The sequence below is a fragment of the Scomber japonicus genome, chromosome 7, assembly GCF_027409825.1.
Source record: "Scomber japonicus isolate fScoJap1 chromosome 7, fScoJap1.pri, whole genome shotgun sequence".
Lineage (NCBI taxonomy): Eukaryota > Metazoa > Chordata > Actinopteri > Scombriformes > Scombridae > Scomber > Scomber japonicus.
Window position 1 is genome coordinate 32,482,577 of NC_070584.1, and position 13,483 is coordinate 32,496,059.

Genomic DNA, 13,483 nt, shown 5'->3' on the forward strand with positions numbered 1-13,483 from the left:
GCGCACCTGCTGTCTGCGTTTTTGTTGATGATGATTCCCAGATAAGTGACAGAATCTTTTACCGGTATATTGCAGATGGATGTGCTGCTGCAGTCTTTGATTGGAAGCAGTTCGCATTTGTTCAGATTGAGCTGAAGTCCAGATGCTCTGGAAAAAACTGAAATTCGATTAACAGCAATTGAGACCTGTGTTGCATTTTTTAGGAATAATGAAGTGTCATCTGCTAGTTGGCTGATGATGATTTCCCTGTCTGCTATGGAGATCCCTTTAAGGGGACTCTGTTTGATAAAATCAGAGAGCAGTTGGGCACATATTAGAAATAGATATGGAGACACAGGGCAACCTTGCCTGATTCCACAACCTAAATCAAAACGTGGAGAAGTGCCTGTATGCATTTTTATTGAACAGTTTGCCTTCTTATATATGGTTTCGATTGTTGAACAGAAGTACTTTCCAAAACCAAACTCCTGAAGAGCCTGAAACATAAATTTGTGTTCAATGGTATCAAATGCCTTACGAAAATCCAAGAACAAAATAAAGCTATCATCAGGGCAGTATTCAGCATAGTCAATGAGGTCCAGGACAAGTCTTATGTTATTTGATATATGTCTGCCCTTCATGAATCCTGTTTGAGTTTCATCAATAATGTCATCCAGTACTGCTTTGAGTCTTTTGGCTAAGATTCCAGCTAAGATTTTATAGTCGTTATTGAGGAGACAGATTGGTCTCCAGTTATCAATGAGAAGTGAGTCTTTGTTAGGTTTAGGGATGAGTGTTAAGAGCCCTTGATATAAGGTGGGAGGAAGAGTCTGCTTGTGGATGCTTTCCGAAATCATGCCATGGAGGAAGGGGGCGAGTTTATCGAGGAATTTTATGTAGAATTCAGATGTCAGGCCGTCAGTTCCAGGAGATTTGTTTAATTTAAGTTGCTGAATCGCCAAATTGACTTCCTCTAAAGTTACTTGCTTGTCACAGAGGTCCCTTTGGGCACCACTAATAGGTTTTAGCTGAGGAAGCTGTTCAAAAAAGTGTTTTGCTGCATTTTCATCATACTGTGATTTATATAGGTTCCTATAAAACCTTAGGCAGTGGTTAGATACCATTTGAGGGTCATCTGTGACAGCTCCATCTATATTCAGTTTTTGGATGCAGTTCGTTCTGCTACGCGACTTTTCCAGCCTAAAAAAGTATGCTGTGTTTTTCTCCCCTTCTTCCAGCCATTGCTTCCTGGATCTCACATAAGCACATTCTGCTTTGACTCTGTATATTTCATCTAGCTTGATTTGCTGCTCTGTTAGATATTTTTTGTCATCCTCTGTTAAGTCTTCAGGCATGCGCTGGGTGAGAGTGGAAATTTTAGTAATCACTTCTGTTTCTTTTTCTTTTCTTATTTTGGCTAAGGTGGACCCATACTGTCTTAAGTATTTTGCTATTTCGAATTTCAGTAGTTCCCAGTTTTTTTGGAAGCATTTGTCTCGCAGAGCCCTCTGCCAGTAACACCTTATGAGAAAGTTAATCCTTTCTGTTACCACTTTATGTTTTAAGACTGAGTTGTTGAGTTTCCAGTATAGGTTCCGGCGATTACCAACAGCAAAAAGCAGGTTTGGGTATTTGGTTAACCAGGATATGAAACTGGATCCTAAGGTGTCAAATAAGAAATCATTATCAGTTTTGGTGTTATAGCCGTATACATTAGCCAAAAGGACTATATTATCATCACACTTTATAATTAGTATAACAAATCTGCCATTTGGGTCACTCTCAGAGTGTAAAATAGCCCCTTCAAATTTGTTTTTCAGGGAAGTTACTCCTGCTGACCTTTCTGAACCATGCGAGAACCATAAGTCGTTTCCCCACTGATTTTTCCAAAATTTGGTATCATCTATAACTGAGTGGGATTCTTGTAGGAAACAGAAGTCAGAGTTTTGTTGTTTGATAAATAAAAACAGGGCTTTGCGTTTTAAGTTGTCACGCAGGCCTCTGGTATTAAGTGACACTATTGATAAAGACATTTTAGAAGTTTATACAGATAATTCAGAGAGCTCGACATAGTCTTAATGTTTGTCATCATAATTAGGGCCTTTATTTCTAACTCTCCTGCAGTTAGTAAACATAGAATATACATGTACAAAGAAAAAATGCATGAACCCCCTTGTGTTAAAATTAAAAAGAAAGGCACGCACACACACACCTCTCATATGGTGGGTGCATACTAAAATTCCAAGCATCCATGACATATTTTACATGATAGAAGAGAAACATTTTTGCTACCTAAGCCAATTCATCTCAACTATGAGGATTTTAGTTCAACAGGATGTAAGAGAACACTTCCAGTAGCCTATTAAGTACAAAAAAAGGTTCATTATTTATCCATCCATCCATTATATGTAGGGAGATAACTTAAGAGCTATAAGGGGGGGAAATAAAGTATGGAGTGGATAAAGGTGTCCTTGACTGAGATTGTGTTTAAACAGCTAGATTATTTTAAAATAAAATAAATTAAATTAATAGGCTAATTGGGGTAGCAAAAAACCACACCCAAAACAAGAGTAGCAGTCGTAGTAGTAAGGTGAATATAAGTAAATCAAACTATGCTGTGACAAATTTAAATTTAAAGGAGGAAACTCATAATTTAACTTTCCTTTGTGCAACACGTGCTCAGACTACTGATTAAATGTCATTTTTCAGGTCATTCACGGTGATTGTTTTACCATCAATGAGGGCACATGCACCTCTGAAGCCGGCTCGCTTTCCCTCTTTTCTGGCTTGCTCCACCATCGGCCACAGCTTGTTTCTTGCATCTTTCGTTTCTGGAGTCAGGTCCTCGAAGATTTGGATCTTCCTTTCCTTGAGTAGCTTAGAGGTTCGCGCATCTTTCCAGATCTTATCCCGGTGTGTGCGAGATAGAAACTGCACAATGATGCGGCGGCTGGAGTGACGGTCGGCTGAGCGGGGACCAAGCCTGTGGACAATATCCACAGAAAAGTGCAGCTGTTGTGCGATGTCTGGAGATACCAGGCCAAGTATGTCAATGATCGTTTTTTTGATGTCTTCTCCAGTGTGTTCTGGGATCCCAGCCACTCTGAGGTTCCATCTTCTTTGGTAAGCTTGCAGATTCTCGAAGCACAGCATTTTCCTTCTCCAGTGTTTCAACTTGACTCTGCAAGGAGTCCACATGCAGTGTTACATCGTCCACCTGTTTCCCCAGCTGTTCCAGTGAGTCGGTAGCACTTCTGATTGCTTGTGTGTTATCTTGAACCGTAGATTCTAGCGATTGTAGTCTTCTGAGGGATTCCTCCTGCAGTTTTTCTATTCTTTCCATTACATTCATTAAAGCAGAATTTGACACATTTTGTTGTGTGTCTCCTTCGCTGGCCAGCGTCTTTGATTTTTTGCCCGGCAGTCGGCCTTCAACACTTCCCTCACATATTGGTGTCGGGTTCTCAGAGTTGATTAATCCATCCAAAACTTCAAGTTGATTTTCTAATGCTTTACGAGCGTATGAATGCATCGTGATAGCAGGGTCTTTGTTCATTTCAGCAGCCAAGTAATGAAGACTGCTTTTCTGTTAGGTTACTTTATTTAAAGGCAGTTTGAAGCCAAGAAGTTGAAGTAACTTTACAATCCTCAGGTTGTCTAGAAGTTATCTGCATTAAATTGTCTCATGTCATGGAGCTTAGATTCGGCCACCTCACAAAGACGACATGTGCGTCCCTCTCCGTGCCTCGTGACTAGATGTTTACGACCGTGAGCCTCTCCTGCTTCTGACGACACCACACACCAGCCAATCGGTGCTTAGGATTAGGCAGTACATGCAGAGACATTGCTGCTACTCCCGCTGGCGTTACAATGTAAGGTACCTCGGTGGTTTCAAGTCAGTTACAGCGAGGGTATGTTCGCTTCCTGTTTTCAAAATAAAAGCACCAACTCTATCGTTATGGTTTTCTTAATAATAAAAGGCAACGGGTGTTTTATTTTGTGAAAATGACCGGAAGTGCGTTACTCGCTACGGCTAACTTGAGTGGCTCCGAATTCGCAGGAACAAAACTTTAAGCAGATGTTATTTGGACAAATTAGCGTCACATTGTGGATCTAAATGGCTACTTTCTCGCCTAAAAAGGTTAGACATGTGGATAAAGTGGTATATTTACAGAGTTAGAGCTAAAATAAAATCCGGCACCGGACCTGGCAACTCGACTGCTGGAATTACTTTTTGGTTGTTGCGACTACGATCTCGTGACATTAGATGGCATTGTTCTGCTCATTCTACATATTCTACCTTTAAACTGAAAAACTTAAATTGTAATTATGACATTGAAAATGACAGTGGACAAAACAACAACAGAAAAACATCAAATATGAAAATCAAAATGGAAAATGGAAAATATTAAATGGAAAGACTTATATTGCTTTTCAAGCTGTATGTAAATAAGGAGGCATGGCCCCAAAGGCTGCAGGGAGGGTTTGAAACAGCTGGGGTGCAGAGGCACCTTATGGACAGCAGGGGGAGCTGACTGCTAAAGAGTACAGTGAGTTTGGTAGAGCGGTATGAGTCCAAACTAGAAGAAGAACTGGACCGTAAACAGATTTTGTTACTGTCTATGAATCAGACATATTATCATGAGCTAACTTTATTTTACTGGGATGCTGCAGTTATGGTGAAAATAATTATTCACCAAGCTAAAACATTCAAACTGTTGAAGACATCTCACTGTGTAAATGAATGAGAAGGTAATAGATGTGTTTGGCTTATTAACACACTACACTTGGGCTATTCTGTTCATTTCTCTTTGTTCTAATAGCAGATAAGAGTAATGAGTCCAAACAGCAAAGTCATCACATTCAGTTTGACAGACCAGGATGGTTACAGAAGCTGCTTCCACAACATTTTGGTGGTTGAATAAACTTGCCACCAGGCAAGAGCTGCAAGTCAGAAAGATGTTCACAAAGATATCGAGAGACACATCCAAAGGTATGAACTATTGCACGATCGTGACCTTGCACTGTGGATGACAAAATACTTTTTTTAAATTTCAAAAAGGTTTAATCAGCAGGACATTGACACTTTGAAAGCAGCAATAATGTGTTTTGAGACATAAAATGATCATGAGGGCTCACCAGTCCCATTAAAGCAGCGGTCCTCGTCTCCCTTACACTGTACTGTCTTCTTACACTCAGCAGAAGATAGATCATCACAGGTGAAACACTGCAGGTTGTTTTTCTTCAGATCATTAGGGTCTGAAACAGAACAGGAGACATGACAGAAAATGTACAAGACACAAAGTGACTTATTTTTCTTCACTGTGACCAACATTAGACTGATACTACATGTGAATGTGATTTAGTGTCTTTAAAAAGGGAAACCTTTCTCTTTACTTACAAGGTATGTCTTCCCTGTTGCAGCCATCTTTGTTACACACATGAATGGATTCAGCCACAAATCCAAAATTGAATGAAAATGCATGCTTTCCTTCAATGTTAGGAGGGGGTGGCACACAGGACCTGGCAGTGATCTGATGGAGAGTCCCATTCTCAGTTCCTGTAAAGTGAAAATCAGACCAAACACTGTAACACAAAATCCCATTTAGAATTGAATAAGTGAATGAATTTAAGGAACAATCACATTTATTTTCACACTTTGTACAGTTACCTTGTGAGGCAACAGTGATACACCACTCAGTAGTAGAGGCACATGGACGTAAATCCTTTGTATCTCCTTCACCCTGCCAACACTGAAGAGCTTCAGCTGCAAGTTATGAAATAAATCAGGGTGAGTTAAACAATCAGCATGAATCCTGTTTGTTATATAAACACAGATACAGTATACAAAGCTAATCTGACCACAAATTACATCACACAATGACAGAACGTTATTTAAGACAAAATAAACCAAATAAATTGTCCCCATAAAAGATGTTTCTTCCTTATATTGATAAAGTATATTCTTCTTGGTTTTATGTTAGCTTGGAGATTTCTTTTCTTGCTGTACAGATAATATAACAAACAAATGAAATGATGATGAACCTGAACTTGAACAAAAGTCAGCAGCTGGCAGACAAACAGCAGAGGTAAAAAGTGAGGAGAATGATGAACTAGCTGACATGACAGGTACCTGCAGAAATGCTGTTTTAAGAGTGAGTGAGGTTACCTGTGCTGGAGAGAGTCCAGATGAGAGTGAGAGACAAGAGCAGCTTCATCATGATGAGTAAATCTGCAGATTACAGGACACACCTGTTTAAAAAGAGGAAGTGATGGTAAACGTTTACATACTGAAGGAACTGTATTTCTCTTCTTACAAAAGTCATTACATTTCTCACTGTCAAAAAGCGCAATACACAGTTTAACAAGCCATCAACTCTTTTTTTCTCAACTTTGTCATCTGAAGAAAATGAAAAAAAAAAGGTAAATAAAGTGTGCTGTAATAAAATACACTGTATATAAAACAAACAAACATTAAACAGCAGGTTAGAATTTGTAATCCAGATCTATTTGGTGATAAAAATGTATCCAAGTCGCTTACATACAAATATTAAATTAGTAATGGATCATAAAACATGGTACACATTCAATAGTGACAGTCTGATACTGGTGACACCTACACCTCAGTATAAAAAGACGACAGGATTCACATCAGAAGTTAAGTTGAATAGAATTGACGGTAACTATAATTGTCACAAACTAGTGGAGCAGGTAGACTGAAATGCAGAGATTATTCATTTTTGGATGGATCAGGCAAAATAAAAGCTGGCTGAGTTGAACAAAACAGATCACCAGATAAACCAGAGCAAAATGAACAGCATGGACTGAACTGAACAGAGGATCCAACCAAAACTGAACTGCAAACCAGGATTTAAATACTGACAGAACTAATAAGAGAATGAGGTGAGTCATTCAAACCAACAAAAATAATTATATAATATATAATATGAATAAACATAAACCAAATAATCAGAAGGACTGGACAGATGCACAGGGAACAAAGAGAACAGAAAACACAAAGTATCCAAAAACCATGAGTCTATGACAATGATATTATTATAACTATCATAAATGGTATAAAAACATAATTTTTCAATTAATTAAAATTTAAATCAGCTTTGAGCATCATATCAATAAAATGTATGAATTATTTTAATAAAACTCACCCAGTCAAAACTCAACTCAGCTCACCCAGTTTGTCAGCCGACAGGAACATTTATACTGAAGCTCTACCAGAGGTGTGTCACTTTCTTTTAAAAGGAGAAAGACACAGTTTCACTTCCACTTGTGTTTCTGGTACCACATACAACTTCCTGAGCAAAACATGTTGCAAAAAAAGCTGGATCCCATCCAGCATGCTTTCATTGGATTTAACCCCCTCAAATATGTTCATGAAGTGGACAAAATATTAGGAACACCAATATATTGCACCCTAATACACCACTACCACTCATTACGACCTCAGTAATAATCATTAAGTAGAATTATCACCTTTCTGACAATGTCAGCAAAAACCGAAAATGTAGAATTTATGGCCGAGCTGTTGTATTGGATTGCTTTAGATTGCACAGGTATACTTACTGAAGTGGCCGTTGAGTATATTCATATATTGTGTGTGTATATATATATATATATATATATGAACATTTAATTCAGCTTTGAGCATCATATCACTCAGTCAAAACACACGCCCAATTTGTCATCCGACAGGAGCACTTATAATTCTAACAGAGGTGTGTCACTTTCTTTTCACCACTTGTGTTGAGCAAACATGCTTTCATTGGATTTACATAGAGAGAGAGAGAGAGAGAGAGAGAGAGAGAGAGAGAGAGAGAGAGAGAGAGAGAGAGAGAGAGAGAGAGAGAGAGAGAGAGAGAGAGAGAGAGAGAGAGAGAGAGAGAGAGAGAGAGAGAGAGAGAGAGAGAGAGAGATTTCTCAGCAATAGAAACTTACAGACACATATTCAGAAACGGGAAATGAAATGGAAACTAAAATGTATTAAAGTCTATCTGAGGATAATATGAGGCTTCAGTTGTCTGACTGAACACACAGCATCTGTCTGTTTGTCCTAGGAGAGGGATTCCTCTTCTTTCAATGTTTTTTAAATGTTGTTTTTTCCCCTCATTCCAATCAAGTATCCATGAACAAATGATGTTGTATTGCTGTACAGATTGTACAACTTTGAAAAATATTGACTTGATTTGACTCATTTGGACAGTTGAAGCTTTGTATAACCTTCACATAAACTTTTAAATACATGTTTTATGAGGACTGTGGATTTTGTCCCCAATCATTTACATTGTAAGTGTATTATGAAAGGATCTTCCAATGGTCAGTATGGACAAGAGGAATGATTACTACAAGAAAAATATGTATTAGTGTTCATTTGTGCTCCTGACTATCAATAAATGTTGATAATTGTTGTTAACACATAACATCTAGCACTGATCAATATAACTCCCCAAAGTCAGGTTTTAACCTTTCACCTTGCTGCAGGAACGAAGACGTAAACTTCAGGGTGTGTCAGTCACAATAAAGCAATAAATCACAAATGTGTCACTACCAGATGTTTCCGATGCCTTGCTTCCCCTTGTCAAAAATCTCAAGACTACTCTAAACTGTATCTTATGTCTCACACAGAGATTGTGCAGCTTCATCATGATGAGTAAATCTGCCGATTACGGGAAACTCTTTATATAATGAACACCTGTTTAAAAAGAGGAAGTAATGGTAAACGTTTACATACTGAAGGAACTGTATTCCTCTTCTTACAAAAGTCATTACATTTCTCACTGTCAAAAGCGCAATACACAATTTAACAAGCCATCAATTCATCCGAAGAAAATTTAAAAAAAGATAAATACAGTGTGCTGTAATAAAATACACTGTATAAAAAAAAAAACAAACATTAAACAGGAGGTTAGAATTTGTAATCCAGATCTATTTGGTGATTTAAAGACAATTATTCAAATTGCTTACATAAAAATATTACATAAGTCAACACAGTAAATTGTATAATGTTGGGGGGGAAATAAATGACCAACAAAGAAAAGTCAAATAAAAATGGGATCATAAAATGTAGTGGATATTCAGTAGTGAAAGTCTGATGCTGATGACACCTACACCTCAGTACAGAAATGGTATGACGAGATTCATATCAGAAGTTAAGTTGAATAGAATTAAATGCAACTATGATTGTCATAAATAGAGACATGCAGAGACCAGAGGTGATTTCTTTAGAGAGGTTTGTCCGTCTTTATTATACAAAGATACAAGAACTTTGCTCTCCATTATAATGTAAAAAGCAACAAAGTCCGATCTCTTAGGCTTCAGGTCCATGCTGTCTTATAACCACAGTGGTGCACTTCAGCACATCACACTTCAAAATGTGCTGCTGTCTGTCAGCTCAGTTTGGTCTGTAAATACTGACACATCACAGCAACTAGTGTCTAAAATACTTCTGAACAACACATTGAATTAGCACCCGCCTGTGAACCCTTCTGCTTTTCTTTTTTATATCGCTGTAGAGTAAAAGGTCATCAACAATTAATTAGATATCAGGGAAAGCAGGTTGCTAAATATTTCTGAAAGAAAGCCAAATACATAACTCCTCACTTTAGATGTTTTTGTTTCTTTCTGAGCAAAAAGGATATACTAACATGTGACATAAACCTTGCTGAAGATGTACACTTCAGGGTTTGTCAATCACAATACAGCAATAAAGCACATTTCAGATTACACCTATCAGTGTTCAGAGCTGCAATAGACAAGTGATATTGACCTCAAAGCAGTTTACTTATTATAGTTTCAATCTTAAAAGGCAAAGGTATCAATGGAAGATGTTCCGATGCTTCAGTTAGACCACTTGAGTTCAGACTGCTTCAGCATGGTTTCAGGTTTAATCAATCTATTATAAATGAAGTGCCAACAACTGACCAACAGATGGCGCCATTGTATCTGTATCAAAAGCTTCCAGACAGTGACCCATTTTCTACATAATTACTTCACATTGATACAGGGCTTCAGAAAGTTTTGTTTCCTCCACCACTGCAGACTGGAAGCTTTTATCTAAAGAGGAAGAAACACTGATTTTCATCCTGGTTTCAAGATACTCTTTAAGTACTTCTCTATATAAATAAATAATTCTGACTTAATAAGAAACCATAAAAGTTCAGACAAGCACAGACATTATTTATTGAGAGTTTACAGTCAAAGTATATCTTGTACATATGATTGACAGTGGTGTGGAAAAGTGTTTAAAAGACATTGGGAATCAGGAAATCTGTGCAAAATGTAGAATAATTTTATGGAGGGTTAGGCTTAGAGTTATAGGGTTATTTTTGGTCATCATTAAAAATAAAAGCCCAAATGGAAAATTAAATAAGATAACAATAAAGAGTTCATTATTAGTATGATTATATCATTACAGTAATAAAGTTCTGAGCTACAGCAATTACACTGGGAATAATCAGGCCATAATTAAACTTATAACAAAGATCTTTAAATTGGACCGCTTGTCAACTTTTAATTTTGCAACTACTACTCTTTTTTTCTTTTTTTATACACATATGTTTTGTCTATACAAATCATGATAATAATGTTATTGTGAATTATTTTTGGCCATGATAATCTGATATGACAGACTAAATTTCAGTTTGAAGTTAAGTTTACTTGCTGACACCACTGGCAACAAGATGTGCTTTGCTTATGTGTGTTTGCCTGAACATTCACAGTGATTTAAGATGTATGAATAACCCAGTCTTCAGTCTGAATGATGTGGTTCCTATTCACATCATTATTCAAATGTTGACAAATACACTTCTTGGTTTGTTTGTTTATTTAATTGCACAATATTTAAACAGAAGGACACAAACAAGAGATACACATGCATCAATAAAGCTCCCTTAGAAGAAAGTTATATGTCATTAGAAGCTAAATATATCAATAAAATCAACATTCACATGCTCATTAGTGCAAAATTATTGGGTTTTTGAAGTTCAGGATGAAGCTGATGAACAACAGATCCAAATGTTTCACAGTATAATCTAAAATATCATTGTGTTTTTGAATGATCAGTGTAAAGAGAAGTAAAAACAGTTTAAACACCACAAATGTCCCACATCTTTTCCACATCAGATTTATGAGTATGTACAGTTTTTTCAGGACATGATTATCAACATTTTTCTGCTCAGTTGAAGTGCAGTAAATGTTTCCTCTTTGTTATTGGCTCTTACTCTTCCAGATTAGCAAGAAACTCTTCAATTTCTCTACACATGGGATGTCTTCTTCTTTCTTTAATCTTCTCCAAAGTAATGATGCTGCCCGTACGGAAGGCAGATTGATGTGGTATCTCTGCTGCCTTCATGTGATATTCTACTGACTTGTAGCTATCCTTTCGATTAAAGTGCAAATACTTGGCATAGGAGCTGTAAAGCATCTGTCTGTCTGCAGGTTCCAGATCACTTTCTAGTAGATCCTGGTAAATCTGGTCAGCATCAGCCTGGCTGAGATTCAACTTTGCATGTATGTTTGCTAGAGCTATTTTTACTTTAGGTGAAGAATCAGGGTAAAGAGAGATCACTTCTTTATGGAGACTGATTGCTCTGTCTATAATTCTTGGCTCCAGGGGATTGTCCCAGTGTGAGTAAACCCTCCATTTGTAGCACATTGCAGCACACCACTTTAGATGACGTTCATCTGGTTGTCTTTCCAGAGCCTCCTCTGCCAAACCAATAGCCTCATCCTCAGATACATAGATTCTGTACAGTGTTAATAATGGTCTTATACCACTGTGCCTGCTTAGAGGTTTTCTCAAAACCTTTTCGGCCAACTCACGTGCTTCATCTTCAATTTTTCTGCCTTTCTTTGCACATGCTTTAAGGTACAGAGCAGCAAGGTACAAGTTGTCTGGATCGTTTTCTTTGGCGATTCTCATTTTCTCCAGGATGTTTTCATCCAGTAGTTTGTCACCGTGCCCATAAATAATCTCTAAAACTATCACATGAATGGTCTGCCACTCCACCATGTCTGGCTGCATCCTGATGGCTCTCTCAAAGTAATCTGCAGCCAGTAGTGTTTTCTCTCTGCCAAACTTCATCAGGGTCCAGGCTTTTTCAGCATAGATCTCTGGATGAAGCTTATCCTCTGATGGAGATGGGTATTGTTTCAGCAGGGTGTCGACCTTTGACAGGTAAGTCTCACTCTCTGCTTGTTCTCCCAGCTGGTGGTGCAGCCAAGCCAGGTTCCCATAGTTCACCACCAACCAGGGACCTTCATCTGAGCCAGTGTTTCTCATCTGGCGGAAGGCCTCTGCAGCCCTGCTGAAGAAAAGCCGGGCATCTTCAGTGAAGCCCAGATGGTAGTGAATGTACCCCTGCAGGTTGTAAATGTGACCCAGCCAGCTGTTTCCCTCCTCAGTGGCGATGTCCTCCAGCATGTCCCTGAAACGGAACAGTTCAGACCTGCTGGGGTCCAGGTCCCAGGTGAAGTGGCACTGCAGGGCCCCAAGTTTGGTTTCCATTGTCATCTGACTTTGAGCAGCACTAATGGAGAAGAAAAAACACTAATATCACACAACACATATGTAGTATGGTAATATGATCAGTGAGTTAAGGAGAGGGGGAGAAAATAAAGAAAGCGGAGAAATTAAGAAATAGAAGCAAATTAAGGAGGGAATGGAATGAAAAAGAGGGAATGGAGAGCTGATAACAAAACAACTGTCTGTAGATATTATATAATGAACATATTAAGAGTGTTGATTGTAAATGTGAAATGCAGCAACTCACCTCATCATGTAGCTGTTACCTGGACTCAGTTGTTCTCTAATGAAGTTTTTGCTGTTTATAAACACTTCTGCTTTGGGTGTAGCACCATCATCATATTGATTAAATCAATAATTATATAATATATGGTGCTGTAAATGACGACATGTGGAGGACTGACTTTGGACTTTCCCAGTAATAGAAACCTACGGCCACATGTGTGCACACAAAAACCCTTCATGGAGCTCAGATGATAACTTTCACATTCTAAGAAATTATTTTGAAAACAATCTCTGAAGGTGTCCCTGATTTCTAAACCTTTAAATAAATACATTTTCAGATTTGCCTGGTTGGTTAGGTTTAGGGTTAGTACAACCACCTCAAAGTTGGAAGAAGCTGTCCTCTTTGTGGATTCCAGCATTACACTTAAAACAGCATGTAAGTGTTTCAGTAAAGGTAACAATAGCATAATGAAAGAAATTACAAATAACAGTGTTCCATAAAAAATTCCACGTAAGGAAAAATAAAAAATTTGCAAGGTAAGCAAAATGAATTTAAGGTATCAAAAGTACTCATTATGGAAATTGTCTCAATTTAAACTGATATATTTATCATATGCTACAGTACTATTATAATATTAATACTGATTAATTGATGTGCACAGGTAAACAGCATTTTAATGTTGTTGAAGTAAAGCATATTTTAATAAGCTATGTTGTTTGCATAAATCTATAATAATGGAT

General features: G+C 37.7%; 1 protein-coding gene across 1 annotated transcript; it reads right to left on the reverse strand.

Annotated features, from left to right (window-relative positions):
- Positions 1-11,209: 11,209 nt before the first annotated feature.
- LOC128362328 (interferon-induced protein with tetratricopeptide repeats 1-like) lies at positions 11,210-12,769 on the reverse strand. Its single transcript, XM_053323069.1, has 2 exons — positions 12,765-12,769; positions 11,210-12,521 (listed from the first exon to the last, which is right to left on the reverse strand). The coding sequence occupies exons 1-2, from the start codon at positions 12,767-12,769 to the stop codon at positions 11,210-11,212; spliced, it is 1,317 nt and encodes a 438-aa protein (XP_053179044.1).
- Between the last annotated feature and the right edge of the window lie 714 nt (positions 12,770-13,483).